Genomic DNA, 19,632 nt, shown 5'->3' with positions numbered 1-19,632 from the left:
CGCGAACCACTCAACCGATTCAAATAATGTCTGTGGAGCACACAGCCCCGACTCCTGTTGACAAAACGCATTAACTTCTCTCTAACTACCAGTCATACTAAATTATTAATATTAGTGGCACATAAAAAAAATACACAACGATAAGGTTTTTTAGGGGGATTATTTAGATCTTAAGGTTAGTGTAGTTTAATCAGGGCAGTTTACCTGACCTTATTAATAATTAATGTCCGAAACTAAAAGGAATAAGCATTGACATTATTTCCGGATCAATCTGCATTTGCATCACAATCCGTGGGCCACCTTGAAGACTGTCAAGAACCAGTGATGGTCCGGGAACCACACTTTGAGAGCCACTGGTTTAGGGCAATGACCTTTTTCTTCACAGTACATGGAGAGACAAACTATATATAGCCGACGTGACCCGTATTTATACAATAATAATCGTTCTGTTTAAGGTCACTCGTGGTCTTATTCGGGGGTTTGGTGATCTCCAACGCCCACAGCGGTTGATTGGTTCTTCATGCAACATCCAAGCAGCGTTGCCCCGCCCTTACCATTCTTCACTCAGCGCTGTGGCTATCTCTACGCCACACCGCGTGCGCTCCTGCTTGGTGGTGACACCTCGGCAGGAGAGCAGCATGGCACCAGCCTCAGCTAATCACCACGGAGCCTCGTAAGTTGTTGGGGTTTTTAGTTGCGAAGCCGCTCTATGCCGACTTGATTCTGTCTGTTTGTTTGTAAGTTTATTTGTTTGTCTGTCTTGTTGTCTGTCTGTTTGCCGGTTTATCTGTTTGTCTTTTTGTTCGTACGTTTGTCTGTTTATGGAAAAATTCTGTAATCTCAAAACAACGTATGTATGTTTAACTTCTTTCGCACCGTACGTAGCCAACCGTGCTAATCGGAGGTACGGGTGGGAGAACAACAAACTAAACGCAAAAAACTGTTCTAAAGAAATTAGTTTTCAATTTAGTACAGTGGTGTAGTATATAGTGGTGTAGCCTATAGTGTAGTATATAGTGTAGTGTACAGTGTGTGGTGTACAGTGTACTGTATAGTAGTATTATGTTAAAATAATTTTGCACCGCCCGCACGATGCTCATCAGAGGTGCGGAGGAAGGGCAACAAACGAAACAAAAAGCCTCGTTCAAAAGAAATGAGTTTTTTATCTAAATTATTAAAAAGTACAGCTCCAGTGGCTTCCTAATATCGGAAGAAAGAGCGTTCCAGACGGCAACAGAAGCGCATCTGCGCCGTGCGATGCAGTGAGGTTTGCATGTAACTCCCACCTCTTTCGAGACGTTCAGTCGGCCTGCGTTGAAGAGGAACCCACAAATTCACTCCAGAAGGGGGCTCCGTATATACCCCTCGAATGGAAGAGAGCCTTCTGTCAGCAGTAGTGGCGTAGTGAGCAAGCAGACAATTGCAGGGCTGCACCTTTTACCTTTGCAACAAGCGTACGGCAAGTCTTTGTTTGAAGCGCTAGTCGTAGTAGTAGTAGATGCGTTTCTGAAATGTGGCGCGTGGAAAATGCGTTAAGCAAAAAATGTGTGAAGTGAAGACAATTTCCCCATGTTCCATCTATAAATAAATATCTTAATATGTACGTCTCAAAGGCATCTAGGGTACTTCCCGACAATGTAGAAAGCAAAAATTTGGTACATAGGTAGCTTTTAGGACACAAATAACAGGAAACAAATAAAAACAAATCCGCGATTTTTCATTTTAAGGCCACAAAATCTCAATTTTAAATGCCCCATAAAAAGGTTTTGTGCGTGTCATTCAGAAAGCGTTCAAATGATAAGATTTCAGGTTTTTTTCATTTTATAATACATTCAACAGCAAATTTAATTAGAGAACCATTGCGCTATATTTTATTGTTTCTGAGATATTTCGGATTAAAGCGGGTTTTAAAGAAAAAAGACGCAATTTATGATGCTCAAATCTGAAGAATTCGAAAATGGTAAAAGTTGGGCGCTTCCCCTCATAGAGTATTTTTGTTATTTCTAATAGAAAAGGAACGGAATCTTTAAATTGAGTGGTTTCCGATAGGTACGTCTAGAAATATAAGAAGTTGAATCTAGTCATAAAAATGTTGCGAAAAAAAATAATTTTGGAGTAGTTGTTAGTGTCTGCTTGTAGATATAAAGTGTTAAAAATCACATTAGGTTCATTATTATAATTATTGAAAACCTTTGCCTGGCGAAGACAGGCTTCATGAACTAGTAATACATAATGTAGTAATGATAAAGTCTGGCGAGATACAATGCACTGCTAAGCGTGCCACGTAGTGAGATGGTGGGACAAATAACTGCGCTACTATACCACTGTACTGCTCAGCTAAGCAGCTGAAGAAAGTAGTTCGTCGTCGACCACGTTATAATGGCACGCAACTTCCACATTTTTGGTGGTGCATGTTCCGCATTGTGTGCAAAGTGTTCCCGAATGGAAGAACCGCGCTATAGCGAAAACGCGTTATCGTGTGAACGCCACGTGTTAAGCGAGGACTTGCCATATTGTGATGTTGTCCTAATGTGTGGTGCGTGTGTGCTGGCTGTACCACGCCCCTTGTTCACGCGCCCTTGCAGGTCCTTGCAATAATGTGCTCGGTTAACAAAACTTCCCCCAACAGTATATGCAGGCTACACCGTATATGTATATGTGTGTATCTGTGCATGTATCTCAATGTATATCGTATTTATATCTGTGTGTGCATCACAGTATGGATCTCAGTATGTATCTGTGTGTGTGAGACAGCTGACACATGCAGTAGACACGGTGTTCACAGTACGCATAGCACACAAGCAGTACACACACTACACACAGAAAACACAAAACACACACGCTGTTCACACAGTACATGCACAGTACACAAAGTGCGCGAGCAGTACATACTTTGTACACAATACACGGTACTGTACATGCTGTACACACACACACCAAATACAGTACACACGCTGTACACACAGCACACACTGTACAAACAGTCCGCACAGAGCACACACTGTACACAGTACACAGAGTACAAACACCATACAAACACCGTACACACACAGCACACACTGTACACAGTACCTGGAACAAACACCGTACATACACTGTACACACAGTACGCACACTGTACACACAGTGCAAATGCTGTCCAATGTCTGACCACATAGCGGCATGTAGAGCGAATTAAAACTGCAGTCGAGCGAATTTTTGTTAGAAAGAGGTGAACTCCATACACAGTACGCAAAGTCGCACAAACCAAACCTGCATCGAGCGAGGGAAACTTTTTTTTAAATACTACACAATCAATGGCTGGTAGTATCTGACCCTTTCCTGTCCCTTCATTTCGGAGCAGTATGTAAGCATCGTCGAGTACTCGAATTATGACAGCGGTTAGGAGGGGTGTTGATCACACGATCCTCAGCCATAATATGTGATCAATTTCGGTAATTACCCAACGGTGGTCTTCTTTCGTATGGATTCATGGCAACAGATTAAAGATGTAATTTTAGATTTGTTATCCACTGAATTATCCGTTCAGAAAGAGTGCAGGCCGCTGAAACTTTGATGCGCCATTTGTGCATCAGGTGGGCGCATCGGCCATGCCCGGTCCTGATTCGGTTGATAGTCGACCATTAGCGGCGTGGAAGGTTGAAAAAGGGAGGGTCGATGGTAGGGTCCTGTATGAGATGTTTATTTTTGACGGTGGCCACAGTCCAAACTTGCTTCCATCTCTCACCTTCATTTTTATTTGTGGCGTGGAGTGAGGCTGCTGTGATCCAGAAGGAGGTGGCGTGATTTTAGGCGAACAGGCGCCACTGGATTTATGTCCCGATGTATCGGAAGGTGCAGGTTAATGATAATGTTTTGGTACTCCCTGACGGCCGCTGCTTCATGACAGATTTGCGGCGGAGCGATGTGGGTGAGCACTGGGAGCCACTGGGTCAGTGTCGACTTCAGTGTACCTGAGATGGCACGCATTGCAATGTTCAATTGTGTGTCGATACGTCCCCACCCAGTTGAGCAATACTCTCCCGTCAAATACATGAGGGCGAGAATGGTAGCCCGTAGTATTTGTGCATCACAGCCCCAACCAGTTCCCTCCAGTTAATGGATAATGTGCGTGCGGGTTTTTATCTTATTGCTCGACTGCTCAATGTGTTGCCTGAGAGTGAGACTTTGTTCGAGCACCACTTCAAGGTATTTCTGGAGTGGGTCGTGGGTGACGGTTTTACCACGAAACTCAACCGTTAGCGTTATTTTTGCCTCCGCATTGTTGAAATAGAATGCTGAGAACACTGTCTTGGTTGCATGTGGCTTACGTCGCCAGGATAAGTAATAATCTACCAATTTCTTTAGGTCGGTGTTGAAGATGTCTTGAGCTGCACTGAGTGTCGTCGCTTGGCTGGCCAGTGCTAGATCGTCTGCATAATTGAACTTGCTGCTTAATGTGGCCGGAAAGTTGCTGGTGTACAGATTAAACAGGGTTGGTGCTAATACCGACCCCTGCGGTAGGCCATTCTGGAGAGTGCGTGGGTGGCTGATCTGGTTTCGGAGATGGACGCGAAATTGTCGGCTGCCTAGCATACTGGCGATGAGGCAAACCGTTTTTTCACACTTGATGGTGTTGGTGATTTTTAATAGAGGTCCTCGGTGACAGACCGTATCATATGCAGAGGACAAGTCTATGAAAGCAGCAACTGTTTTCTGTTCATGCTGAAAGCCGGCTTCGATGTGTGATGTCAAGGTGAGGATCTGGTCACAACAGCTTCGTTGTGGAAAAAAACCTGCCTGTTTAGATGGTATGGTGGTTTCCAAGACAGGAGATAGTTGAGCAACAGTACTCGTTCCAGTAGCTTGTAGGCTGTACAAAGAACACAGATTACCCTGTAGCTGTGCGGGTCCATCGCAAGTTTTCCTGGTTTGAGGAGAGCAATGACTTTTCCTTTTCTCCAAAGTCTTGGTAGCTTGCTGGTGGCAATGATTTTTTTTTATTTAACAGCCAAGTTCTTCCTTTGCTGTCAAGGTGTTTTAGGAATTCCGGGTAAATCCCATTTATTCCTGCGGCTTTACCTGTCTTTGTTACCGTCAGTGCGGCATCTATTTCTCCTGGAAGTACAGCTGTAGACAGAGGAGAGTTTGATGCTGGTGGAGAGTGTATCTTTTGCGGAGTTTTACTCTGCATTCTTGTTTTCGGCTTCCAATTGTTTGTACATTGCCGAGAAGCTGCGCCGCTATCCCATTAGCAGAGTCTGGTGTTCTGAGGGTGCTGCTCCACCGAGCTTCTGACCCAACGGTGGTATGATTATGTTCCTCGCTTCGTACGCAGGAGGTCCTATTTTTCGATCCCGACCATGACGCCTATATATTTGAAGTTTGCATGCTCTCCACACTTAGAATCAACATGTGTTTAGATTATTTAGCTGCTCTAATTTTACATGTGATAAGCCACTTCGTCGAGCTATCATTTATGTTAGCCAAGTCACTTCTGATAAAGAAGCTAATAGCTCAGTAGGCTTTACATGCTGATGTAGTGACTGTGAATGTCACTGTGTGGTGCCGGGCTTACGAAGCCACGGCGGATAATATGTTGGCATTATGGGTAGCCCGCTTACTGGGCGTAGTACCAGCCCTAGCGGGGCTTGGGTGAGCGCTGGTCAGCGCGGAGGCACCATGTACAGTGTGCGGTGTGGGCTCCCGGTGAGGGAGCGAGAGGGAGTGTCAGCCAGCCAGGGTTATGTGGGGGCGTGATACGTTGGTTAACCTGCTGACACGTGACCGGATGATATTGGAGGGGGGGGGGGGGGCACCGGTGGCCGGGGGCCGCTGGGTGGTCACGTGGTATAAAAGAGCTCTCGAGAGCCTTCGGGAAAGAGCTCGAGAGATCTAGAAGGTGGGAGGGGCGAGGGGCGGAGCCAGCCCCAGCCCAGGCAGATTTAACGGGGGCCCCGTGGGGGGCTCGCGGTTCTTCATGTTGCTGGTGATGAAGATCCTCTAGCCATGTGGTCCGGGACCCATCTTGTGGTCCGGGGCGAGATAGAGAACCGTGTCTAGTTCTGCCGTAGCGTAGCTAGATGGGCATTCAACACCCAAGTGTAGGTTGTGTAATGTTAAGTTGAGTTGGTAAAATAATAGTGTTGCTCCCAAGACAACGTCTACGACTCAATTGGACTCACTACACTAAGATGAAAAAAAATTGTTTCTTTTATTTGTATATATATTTAAGTGATTTGTTTACTATTCCTATACTTTGCACTCCTATCGTATTTTTGTATTGTGTGTCGTTGTAACGTACTAACTTGCCCCTACTGGACGTAACTTTATAGCTCTTCAGATTCCTCCAGTATAAATAAATATTCTCATAAAAAATAAATATTCTGATTCAACAGTCTACAAGGTTACATTTTTCGATTTTATCTTACCGGATGAAGCCTACTGAGATATATATCTATTTTTAGAGGCGACCTGGCCACAAATGATAACTCAACCAAGTAGCTTATTATCACGTGGAAATTTATAGCAGCTAAATAATGTAAATGCATGAAAAAAATCAGGCTTCATGTTTTCACTTTTCTTGAGTTCTGATTGTGGGCTTGCTTGTTGGAAGGGATGCAATGAGTCCCAGCGAGATGCTGGGGCTCATTACATCCCACATAGGATCGCTCCGCCAAACAAATAGTTCCGCCGGTTCGGTTTATAAGAACGAGCGAACGTTCACAAGTCAAATGGTGAAAAATAATAACATCTTATGGTGGTCTGTTCGTAAGTGCAGATGTTTGTAAGTCGGGCGTTCGTATCTCGGAACTGCATTATATTCCGTGGTGGTGTAATGGTTGGCACACTTTACATTCAATCCAGAGGTCGCAGGTTCGATCTCCCGGTATGGCAGTTAACATAATGGGTTTTATTTTAATCCCCACCCACCCTATCCAACCAGTACCATACTATACATGAATACACCACAGTTGGCCGATCGGTGGTTTGGAGTTTCAACCAAATACCCACTGCCAGCAGTGGCGTGAGCAAGAAATTGCCGGGCTACGCCATCACCTTGTAATACTCGTCTCGTTTAACACACACTACTCGACTCTGTCTCAGGTTCCGCTGAATTAAATTCTGCTGGGTTCGAGTTGCTGGGAGAAGAACGCCATGGCTAGCGCGGTGCGTCAAGACGCGGACTGTCCCATTTGCATGGACAAATTCAACTGCCCTGCCACCCTACACTGCGGCCAATCTCTCTGTCTCCAATGCCTGATAGACGAATCGGGAAAGGTAGAGAAATTCACCTGCCCGCGGTGCCGTGCCGTATTTTCATCACGATCTCTGCCCAAGGGTAGACTTGCCGTCGACATCGTGGAGCAGCTCATATCACAACACGGGATGGGTAAACTGTGCGAATTGTGCCACGAAAAAAAGGCAGCCGGGGGGACGTTCTGCCTGCGATGCGAGATGTTCATCTGCGAGTCGCATGTCGAGAGCCACATGAAGAATGAAAGGTTTACAGCTCATGTGCTCGTGGCGCCTGGTACGCTTCGCGATGGCCAAGCTGGTGTCAATCAGGTCAGTGGTGGCTTGTGCATATAGCTGAACCACAATACCTTGCTGATTTCGTCAAGGAGCATAAACCATCATGCGCACTGCGACCATCCTCGCAGTGGAGGAGATGGCTTCCGCATCACATACTTTTAGATGCACTTCTGTGGCCATCTGGAACGCTCTTCTGATCTTAGGAAGCCACTGGAGCTCTGCACTAGACAGCTTCACCAGCCTGTGAAGCTGTCTAGAGCTCGATATAGTGAAGGCCCTTCTGCCAGCAGTGGCGAGAGCAAAGAAATGAAGGGTTGCACGAATGGCTCTGCTTAATAACTAGAAATATCTGACGAATATTTTTACTTTGGGACATTCATAAATCAGGGGATTTATTTTTAACATAGACCTATGGAAGGTTGTACCTGGATGGTTACAATCCAAAGTTGGCATACAATTTTTACTTTTGACAACCAGGTTTGACAATTTTTGCCTTCCCCTCTATAACATGGGACATGGAGTGTGACAGTTTAGATTTGGAGGTTTTAGAGGATCCTCAATCAACATATAGCATCAAATAAATAAACAATCCAAATACTTTTTCTTTTGCCTTCTCCAAAATTGTGAGAGCAAGAATGTTGAACACGATGAAAGTTGCTTTCTAAGGTAAAGTTTTTAAAAGGTTCTGAATCATAATTTCTCAATAGATGTAAAATTAGAAAACGAGCATTTGCTTTATAATTATGGCCTATAAATTTTTTACGTGGGTTATATGTTCCATTGTGCGATTTTTTTACTAAGTCAATGGAAACATGCATCTAAACAAATATAACATCACATTTGAAAGTTTGAGTTGTTGGTACTTTTGTCATAATGATGCTAAAACTGTTAGAAACTTGGGTGGCTTCGGCTACAAAATCTAGTTTACTTAACAAACACCCATGATATGGAAGTGTGCATGTCAATAATCTAATGTATGTGTTTGATGTTTTCCCATGCACTTTTCAATTGTATCCGCAGAATGTCAGCGAAGGTGCATATCACAACAAGTCAGGTACAGAAAACTCAGTAATAGTGCATAAAGATTTTCACTTAGTGTACGGAAAGTCACTGCCATTGATAACACCATCCGATTACGTGAAAGTCATTGCAATCGTTGAGAAACCTAATGTTCAAATGAGTCAAACGTCGGCCATTGTGAACATGCTTCTTCCATATATCATGCAAGTCGTAAAGATGTGGGGAGTCAGTATTCTGCATGCTGCAATTATCAGTGAGCTAGCCCAAGAAGATATGGAAACATGCCACAGTAGCCAGTTCTGCAAAAGTCCTACTTTTGCAAAAACATCGAGCAAGGCAGCTGCTTCTTCCCTTGCAGCACAGACACGGGCGTTGAATGAAGTTCCATTGTCTAGACTTGTCTGGTTGCTCTACTCAGTTCTGCTGATTGCACTGTAGTACAAGATCTCATTCAGATCCTGAGCAAATTCCCAGTAGCGTTGCCACTGGTGATGCCCAACCTGGAGAAGAAAGGCGAATACAAAGTGATGCTCCCCCTGATCACTGGCAACACCGTAAAGTGGGAGGTTCAATCAGGTGTCATAATTGAGAACGACATCTTCACCAATCCTTTCATACTGATTGTAGCTGTTCGTCTTGGCAATAGCACGTGCGGGAAAAGCACGATCCTCAACCAGCTCATGGCCGTGGAGAACATGTTCTCATCGTGTGGAGAACCTGGAGCTCGACGTGGACGCCCTTTGACGCTGAACGGAACTGTCGAGTTCACGTGGCTCACTGAGGAGACCTGCGGGGCTGGGCTGTGGAAGTCCGTCCTGCAGCAGTTTTATGCACGTGGAGGGAACGAGGTTGTGCTGTTGGCCAATCTTCACGGAGATGCCTCTGAATACCCTGAAGTTATCCAGTTCTTCAAGAATGTAGCATCAACCTACGTGGTGTTTATGATGCCAGAAAAGGGGGAACTTCTCAAAGAGAAATGGAATACATTTGTCCAACTCTCTGGTTCACAAGAGAACATCCATTATCTAATGGTGGATCCTGATGAAGACTGCAATGAAGCAGAAGAGATTGTTATTCAAACGACGAGGCTCACAAATGATGACACGTTGAAAAAAGTACGAGCTATGTTTAAAAGGGCCTTAAACTCCGCTGCAACCAAAATTAAACGTTCACTTAAGCCAGATATGTCCAATTTTGGCAACACACTACAATTAACAGAGGGGATAAGCTGCTATCAATCACAACGTGTGATAGATTTCATCACTGAGAACACTTGCCAAGGGACAAGAAATATCATGCAATTTCAGATGAAGATATCAGGAGAACGAAATGCTCACGATTTATGGAATGGCAACAGAGTTCTGCAAACGCTGATACACTTTTATTGTGAAGTTATGAGGCTCCCTCTATCAGAACGACTAAAAGCGATGGCTCATCTCGAGCAAAGTATTGCACAGCTCTCGAATTCTGAGTCCTCAAAACTGAGACAAACCGTCATAGCAGAGAGAGAAGAGCTTCAACGTCAAACACTCTTGAATGGCCAAAACAAGTTGACGATTAATGAAATGAAAGAAAACATCAATACAAACATGAAGATGTTGGATCGAATGTCTCTTGGTCCAGAGCATTTTTTTCGTGAGTTGGGTCACATATACGAATTGACAAACGAGGGCCAAAGAGAGAGTGGAGCTCTTTTGGAATGTCCTACTTCATACGCCGAGCTGCTAATGAGTGGCCACGCCATTGAGCTGCTAAACGGCGACACTGGAGAAATGCCGGGTGCTTGGCTGACGGCGATTTGCAACCACGTCACAAAAGCATTCCCAAATTTGCGCATATTTGTTCTTTCAATACTAGGATTGCAGTCTTCTGGAAAGTCCACACTCCTGAATGCCCTCTTTGCCTGCAAGTTCGCAGTGTCCGTTGGTCGCTGCACTCGCGGTCTCTTTATGCGGCTGCTGTTCCTGGAGGAGAAACTCAGTGAAAAACTGAACGCTGATGCAATCCTGCTCATTGACACGGAGGGGCTTGGAGCGCCAGAAAAAATGAATGATGATGATGCAGAACAAAAGGACCGAATGCTGGCAACATTTGCAATGAGCGTGAGCAACCTGACTATCATAAATATCCTCGGGGAGTACATGAGGGATCTGACTGAGATCCTACAAATTGCAATTGTGGCGATGGCACGGCTGGAAAAGGCTAAAATGTCTCCAGACATTCTCATGGTTCAGCATCTGACAGAGAGAAACACATCAAAGACCTCTTCTGGACAGGAACAATTCTGCAAAGCTCTGGAAAACGCACTGGAGCTCACCAAAGAAAAAGACGTTGACATGGGAATATTAGATGTGAGTTGCTTGACAAACTTAGCTGACAGAATCCAGAAAGGAGAGCTTCTGAAACAGTTCCGTCCCTTTAAGAATGGGGCAAGTGCCGGTGCCCCACCGTCAGATCAGTACCACAATGACGTGGTGGATCTTTATGAAACCGTTCTAAACGCATGTCAAAAGTCAGAAAATAAGATGCCGTTCTCGGATTGGCATTCACTTATACAGAGCTATTGGAGTTGCGTCTCAAATGAAAATGTTATTGTTCGATTTAAAAACATCAAGGAAATTTACGAGTTTATAGATCGTGGACAGCGAATTGCCAGCTTAAAGGAAACAATAGATGGAGCATTTTCTGTACACGTGGAAGCTATGAAACATCAAATACGATGTGAAGTGACACTTTGGACACCAGAAGAGCAACGTGAAAAGCATAGATTGCTTTTAAACAACTTTGAGAATGAATTTAAAACAATGCCAATGAATTGTGAAAATGACGCTTATAATAATTTGGGATGCGACAGATGTACAGAAGTCATAAAACAGACCATCAGTTTATATGAGTATGCTACAGAAAAACAGTGTGAACATGAAACGATGAATACAATTGATGCATACACCAAGCATGTCCGCCAGTCTGCACTTACGACTCTAACACAAATACTAGATGCCACAATTGTGCGGCATGGCTGCTCCGTGGAGTTTTTGGAGGAGATTACACGCAGCCTGAAAGCTGCATTAAGTCAAAGGCCAGCTGGTCAATTCACTGTGCCTGAACGCGAACAACGAGTTGAAGAAATATGGGCATCTCTTGTAGAAATCGCAAAGTCAAAGGAAAGTGATATCCATGATTGTGATAAAATAAAAATTGAAATGGCTGACGTGTATAGCACTGCACCAAATGTCTTGAGTCGATATTATGATGAACCGCCGATATGTTATTTGGGCCAAAGAGAGGCGTTTGAAATGTCACGTTTTAGAAGATTTTGGGCAAAGCGAACAATAATGAATGACAATGAGCTCTCCTGGCTCGAAAATGAGCTTGATAAAATCCCCATGTCAATTCTTCGTGCCAGACAAGCAGACCACTTTGAACATGGCATGATTCGTCGACTGAAATTTAACATAGAAGATATTCTAAACCTATTTCAAAAGGTTTTTTATAAGAAACTTCTCACCGAGCTCAAATGGGATGCTCACGTCTACACTCTTCAGAAATTTGGCCACCTCATGTCCATGTGCCAGGAGGAATGGGAAAAAAAGCACAATCCGACTTCAATATTGAAACAAAGAGAGGAGGAATTCCGATCACTCATAGATCTTCGCCTACAGCACGGCTTCTCGTCTGCTTCTGAAGGACGTATAATTTCCAAATATCTTCTAGAAGCAATAAAACAGAAATCAATTAAAGCTGGGAGTACCGAGAAAGTTCAAGCTGTGCTCGACCTCCAGTGGACAACCAATAGTGAGAAGGTGCGGCTTCAGTACTTTGAGCATTTAGCTTCCCAGGTGAATAACGGTGAAAAAGCAGAGGCACTTCAACATTTTAGTTGTCCAAAGCAAGCAATAAACAGGTGGTTTACTCAGACAATTAATCATCATGCTCGTAGTAAGGAGACGACACAATGCAAGGAAACATTTAAAAGTGAGTTCCAGCGCGTTCTTCAGAAAGTCGTAAGTTGTACAGATGTTAGTGAAATTATCCCTTTCACCCAACTTTACTTGACAGATGTAGAGAATGTAGAATACAAAAGTTATTTTGACAACCAAGAAATAGCCAAGGGGGACTTGAAAGTCTTAAAAGACAGCATCCTACATAGGCTTAATGAATCAGAGTCAACAGTGGACTGCACACAGTTGATGTTCACAGATCCATCGATGGATGAGACAGTGATGCGACGTCTAGGTTGCACGGAGAAGTGCTTTTGGTGTGGAGCTCTCTGCTGGGGATCTCGTGGACACGATAACAACGTGGACGAAACAAGAAAACATCATACCTGTCACCAACCAGGTGGCCTTGGTTATACAAATTATAAAAACACTGCTAATTTAGTAGCAGAGCCTTGCCATCTAACGTCAGATGATACAACAGTCACTTGGGGAAATAATGAAATGAAGTGGTCTGCTGCGAAGCAAACAGAGTTCAGTCATTGGAAATTCGATGCCCATTGCAATAATAAATTTGATGAGCTCATGCGTTGGTTCTTTCAAGAATTGCACAAAGATATTGCTGAGTCTAGAGCGTTGCTCCCAGCATTACAAGACGAGTTGAAGATGTACAAATGTCAAAACCTTCATCTTGCACCCATACTATCGACCATTCGAGAGTTGATCAAATAGTACACGGGGCCTTAAAATGGGGATGGTGAACCAAACGAAAACATGCATTACATCCTCATTGGATGATTACGACATTGTCCAATCATCATCTTAAGAATTGTGGATGAAGGCCTCCCAAAGTCATCATCTGACAAGATCAATCTTTTTTATTTTCATCTCCAACCCAATTTTTTTCACCTTCATAGAAATTTTAATTTTCAATCCCTTTTTCGCTGCCCCATGCTACCACTGAACCGTTGCCGGACCTCACTTCCACATCCCGGCTCCTCCATGCTGACGAATCCTGTCTATACCCTGGTGTTCGTGTAACGCTGTTCTTTTCCCTTCCACATTGTTGAGAATTTGAGTGTGACGATGGCACTTTGAGTGACAGATTCGTGCCAGAACGGTGCCACGTGTGTTTTTGCGCCAAATTTATTGAGGTACATTTCACCGATCGCGCCCACCTGTGGCTCGACTATTCATGGTAGACCACTCAGATTCCTATTCGCATCGTTACTGCACTGCTCGCGATGATGCTGCTGCCGCAGAAGAACACACGCGCCATCTTGTCTCCATCTCATCTTCCAAGCGGCCCATCGTGGGTCCCAGGCCATGCGGTGATCCCAGCCTCCAGTGAGGAGGCAGCGAAATTCAGGCACCTGCGATTTGTCTCCCTGTAGTGTACACAACTGTACACGGATACTATATGTACAATACCACGTGTAGAATACTGTACAATAATGTACACGTAGTATCAGTGTACAGTACTGTAAAGGGTGGTCCCGATGTCTTGTGAGCCCCAATTAATTGACCCCTAACATGTTCCCTTTGCATATTCATTTCCGTTTAAAAGAAATCTTACTTTAAAATAATATTAGGTTTTAGAGAATGAAATGGGGGTTACAAGACATCTGGACTACCCTGTACAGTATTGTATATGGGTACGTATACAGTATTGTACACTATATAATTTTTTTCTATATATTTACCGTACAAGTTACATTTAACAGTGACAAATATTAATCATATTTTACATTCAAAATACTTCCTATTTTCAAGAACATAACCCCCCCAATGGGCAAGGGTTTGCTGTGCATCAGGGGCATAGAATGTGCGTACTTACAGAGGATGGTATAAATGTTATTACAAGAAAGTGTCATCAGCACTAAGTAATAAACATTGCATGTAAATAATGTCCAGGATTGTGATTGTGGTGCACGCACGGGTAATGGAGGACAAGTTACCCAGGTACCAGGGGCTTGGCGACGAAGGAAAATAATGACATTATTATCTATGTGGTGGTTATATTGTTTGGTAGCAAATCGAAGGATAATAAAAATATAAACTGAAATTATTTAGGGGAAGGGGTGTAGATTTTGCAACTTTCACTATATCAAATAGAAGGCAGAAATATAACAGGTGCAGTGGCTGATTATAAATGACTATTAGGTATTTTAAAAAACGCTAGATATTAGATGTTTTTAGTCATAAACCATTATTTCAGTTAAAGGCCATCATTTTTCCTGTTTTTTTCTTCCTTTTTTATAATCAATGTAAAACAGACCATATTTTATTCCTGTTATTTTTGTGTGTGGCCTTAAACGCAATACTTGCATGATGAATTATGACAATTCCAAATCACATTAACATGTCCTTGAAATCAAGGCTTTTTTAGGGAAAGAGGTGTTGATTGTGCCACTTTTACGACATCACAGAATGCCGCAAGATGACATTTGGGTGTGGTGCATGGTAAAGATATAAATGGCTATTACGTCTTTTAAAAATATTAGATTTTCGATTTTTTTATATCAAAAACGATAACCATGTATTACAGTTAAAGGCTTTATATACCCCTTTTGATCATTAATGTCATAATAAGAAGACATGTTAATCCTGATATTTTTGTAAATGGCTCTAAACACAATATGTGCATGTTGAATGTACTGTTATGACAATTCCAAATTCAATAAATATTTCCTTGAAATTAAGGCGTTTGCTATGAAGCCTCTGTAATTCCACAAGTGCTACGCCGCAGTGAACGAGCTGGCCTTAATACACGTGAACCCTGGCTCATAAACGCAGTCGATCTTTGGAACTGTATACGTTAAATGAGCGTGGCCTTCACAACTTGGTGGAGATGGATCAATCACAGGGTAAAGCTGTAACATCCACAAATAGAACAGTCAATAAATTTAACTCCCTCGTTAAATGCACAGCAACGGTGTAACTACACCAAACAATGGTAGATGCCTAAGCAGACCCTAGCCACACTTAACTCCTGTGGCACGTATAGAGTGGGTGAATGAGTGGGTGAGTGGGTCTCTTTGAGTTTAATTTATTGAACGGATGTATGTTGAAATTATTTTGCATCGTAAGTAGCCGACTATGCTAACTGGGGATGCGGATGCAGGACAACAAACTAAACACAAAACAATTCTAAAAAAATTAGTTTCCAATATAGATAATTTAAAAGTGCAAAACTGCAGTGGCGCCCAAATATCGGGGGGGAAGAGCGTTTTAGACGGCCACAGAAGCGCATCTGAAAGCGCGCGATGCATTGTCCGTCTCTGTTGGAATACGAGCCAAAAGCAACTGCTGTGAGGATGAGCGGAGTTTGCGTGATGGTGTGAAGATGGCTGGGGGTTGGGTGCCTTGTTGTGGGATTGTAGGGGTGAGCCGCTCTGTACAACCGAGGATGATTGATTGGGCAGTATGGTGACTCCCCAGGGAGTGAATTAATTGGGGAACAGCTGGATCTAATCAAGGAATAATTGATTAAGGAAGAGATCTCCCGCCTGGAAAGGGCGCTGAGCCCGTAATCCAGAACCTTCTTGGGAGATGGGTGAGCTGGTGCCCTGGGCTCGGCTGGGTAGCTCTTCCCTATATTTTAAGCTGCTTTAAGGATACATTTAACATTATTTTAAATAAATAAATGCTTGATAGATGCGAAATTTGCTGTGGCCGCTCCAGTGACCTCGAGTCTCAACACCTCATACTTGACCAACACCACTCCGGTCGTCGTTGCATTGCAAGTGCTGATGTTTTGGCAGGGTGGGCCAGATGTATTGTGACCCCTATTACATTTTCTGAAATGTAATATGTTTAAAGGAAGGTTTATTTAAAACATAAATTAATATGCAAAGGACAATAATGTGAGGCTCAATTGTTTGGGGGTCAAAATACATCTGGACTACCCTGTAAAAGCCACACCATGGGTTAGACCCGCAATCTTTACAGGGACTGATCCGTGTTAATACACCAACGAGATTCCCGAGGTCTACGGGTTGCCTCCTAAGGATACCGAGGTCAAGGCTCTCTTCCCGGGGTAATCGGGCCTTTTGGTGGGTGGATGAGTGAGATGAGCGAGCGATGTGAGCGGGGGAGTGGGTGAGTGAGTGAGTAAGTGGATGGGTGAGTGAGTGAGTGAGGGAGTTGGTGAGTGGGTGGATGAGTGAGTGGGAGGGTGAATGAGTGGGTGGTTGAGTTAGTGAGTGGGTGGGTGGTTGAGTGAGTGAGTGGGTGATTGAGTGAGTGGGTGAGTGAGTGGGTGAGTGAGTGGATGAGTGGGTGAGTGAGTGAGTGGATGAGTGAGTGAGTGAGTGGGTGGGTGGGTGGTTGAGTGAGTGAGTGGGTGGTTGTGTTAGTGAGTGGGTGGGTGGTTGCGTGAGTGAGTGAGTGGATGGGTGGATGAGTGAGTGGTTGAGTGAGTGGGTGAGTGAGTGAGTGGGTGGGTGAGTGGGTGGTTGTGTTAGTGAGTGGGTGGGTGGTTGTGTGAGTGAGTGAGTGGATGGGGGGATGAGTGAGTGGGTGAGTGAGTGAGTGGGTGAATGAGTGAATGGGTGAGTGAGTGAGTGGGTGACTGGGTGAGTGAGTGGGTGGGTGGGTGAATGAGTGGGTGGGTGAGTGAGATGAGTGGGTGGGTGGGCGAGTGGGTGGGTGAGTGAGATGAGTGAGTGGGTGAGTGAGATGACTGGGTGGGTGAGTTAGTGAGTAAGTGGGTGGGTGGGTAAGTGAGTTGGTGGGGGGGTGAGTGAGTGAGTGGGTGTGTGAGTGAGTGAGTGGGTGAGTGGGTGGGTGGGTGAGAGAGTGAGTGGGTGGGTGGGTGGGTAGGTGAGTGAGTGAGTGAGTGGGTGCGTGCGTGCGTGCGTGAGTGGGTGGGTGGGTGAGTGAGTAAGTGGGTGGGTGAGTGAGTGAGTGGGTGAGTGAGTGAGTGAGTGGGTGGGTGAATTAGTGAGTGGGTGAGTAGGCGAGTGAGTGAGTGGGTAGGTGGGTTAGTGAGTGACTGAGTGGGTGGGTGGGTGGGTGGATGGGTGAGTGAGTGAGTGGGTGAGTGTGTGAGTGAGTGGGTGAGTGAGTGGGTGGGTTAGTGAGTGAGTTGGTGGGGGTGGGTGAGTTAGTGAGTGAGTGAGTGAGTGAGTGGGTGGGTGGGTGGGTGAGTGAGTGGGTGAGTGAGTGGGTTAGTGAGTGAGTTGGTGGGGGTGGCTGAGTTAGTGAGTGAGTGAGTGGGTGGGTGAGTGAGTGAGTGGGTTGGTTAGTGAGTGACTGAGTGGGTGAGTGAGTGGGTGGGTGAGTGGGTGGGTGGGGGGTGCGTGGGTTAGTGGGTGAGTTGGTGGGGGGGGTGAGTGAGTGGGTGGGTAGATGAGTAGGTGGGTGGGTGAGTGGGTATGTCAATAAGTGGGATGCTGGATGAGTGGGTGGGTGCATTGTTTGGGTGGACGAGAAGGTGGATGGATGAGTGGGTGGGTGAGTGATTGCGTGCGTGAGTGAGTGGGTGGGTGAGTGGATGAGTGTTACGGCTGTTGCTTTAATGTGCAGTTCCCAGACTATGGAATAACGCTTTGCCGTTGCTAATCAGAGTCAGTTTTGTTTTGAAAATTCCCCTCTCTAAACTGGCATTTACCTCGCCTTTAACCCCGAGCACTTGCCGTTTACCCTGGCTATGAGTGGTTGAGTGAGTGAGTGCGTGGAGGAATGAGTGGATGGGTAAGTGGATGGGTGAGTATGTGGGGTGATTGGGGTGAGTAAAAAAGTGGAGTGAGTTAGTCGTGTGATTGAGGTGACTGAGAGGGGTGAGTGGGGTGAGTCGGAGCGGTGAGTAGGGGGTGGGGAGTTCAGTAGGTAGGGTGAGTGGGTGGTTTTAGCGGGTGGGGTGAGTAGGTGTGGTGAGTGGGTGAGGTGAGGTGAGTGAGTGGGATGAGTGGAGTGAGTGGGTGGGGTGATTGAGTGAGGTGAATGGGTGGGGTGAGTGGGTGGGGTGAGTGAGTGAGGGGAATGGGTGGGGTGAGTGGGTGGGGTGAGTGGGTGGGGTGAATGGGTGAGCGAGTAGTTGAGTGGATGGCTGAGTGCGCAAACCACACTTTACTCCCTGCCCAGTCCTGCCGTATACACTGCAGGTTCTGGCTATTTACAGATTTCCAAACACGGGCTACATGGTGGGATCGACGAATGAAATTCGCCACTTTATAAATGTTAATCAATGTAATTGTTGCCATATATATATATTTAAAGCGTCTTTTACAGCAGGAAAATAATATTTTATAAATGACAGAAGAAAATATTTGACATTCATGTTGTGAGTTTCATTTTGACACACGTGACGAAACTTCTGCTTTTAAACACAAACAACACTGTACCCTTTATATATTTTTTAAAATGTTAGTTTTATTTTCATATCCTTCCAAAAGGAGTCACCAAACTTGCCTAGGAGGTGGACCATTCAGCAATGGCTATTGTTGGTGCCTTTTGTTTTGGTGCCAAATTTCCATTTGTAAAAAAATATATATATTTAATTTGCATGGTAGTGGCTGCGTAGAGGATTTGTCCGAATATTTAATCAATATACAGCGTTGGGGGATGCAATGAGCATGAATGACGCTATATCCAACTAGTGTACATTATTATTATTATTTGAATTCTATATTGTTTCTTGTAGAATCAATTATATAAGCGTCATGTCATTTGCGTACGTTTACATTTCTTATTTTAAAAATAAATTGTATTATTGTATCTTTCCCCCACGCCGACGCTGTGAGAGGCGGAGTGAAGAGGAGGAGAAAGCCTTGCCTAACACTGCCTCGTAGCGGCACTCACTGGCGTCACACGGACGCTGGGAGCGGCTGAAGAAGGCAGGATGGGCAGGAGGGGGTCTTGACGGTCAAGATGTTGAAGAACAACTGTTTGAACAGGCCCCGGGCTCCTATTTTTATCCCCCTGACTTCAAAAACCCGTTATGCCGATAGGAAATGCGTGTATTGCGGCTAATGAAGGGATCATGGAAATTGTGGGGCAGGTGGGAGCTTGTGTAAAGATTGGGGAAATATAAATTTTGGGACCGGTTTTGATTACTAAAGCACTAGCAGTACCGTGTCTCTTGGGTGCTGTATTTTTTTAGTAAGATGCCCCTCAAGATTCTGACAGACTTAGGATGTGTCGAAATGCCATCAGG

General features: G+C 44.7%; 1 protein-coding gene across 1 annotated transcript; it reads left to right on the top strand.

Moving 5' to 3' along the window:
• The first annotated feature begins 580 nt into the window (after positions 1-580).
• LOC133359625 (uncharacterized) lies at positions 581-15,479 on the top strand. The gene is given in 4 exon segments (XM_061578097.1): positions 581-673; positions 7,087-7,548; positions 8,536-8,929; positions 8,932-15,479. Coding segments are annotated over 3 exon segments (5,079 nt in total). The 5' UTR covers positions 581-673; positions 7,087-7,137; the 3' UTR covers positions 13,206-15,479.
• The last annotated feature ends 4,153 nt before the right edge of the window (positions 15,480-19,632 follow it).

This window comes from Lethenteron reissneri, chromosome 65 (assembly GCF_015708825.2).
Source record: "Lethenteron reissneri isolate LAM-NWPU_2019-01 chromosome 65, ASM1570882v1, whole genome shotgun sequence".
Lineage (NCBI taxonomy): Eukaryota > Metazoa > Chordata > Hyperoartia > Petromyzontiformes > Petromyzontidae > Lethenteron > Lethenteron reissneri.
Note: the sequence above shows the minus strand (reverse complement) of the source record. Positions and strands in the feature narration are given on the sequence as shown.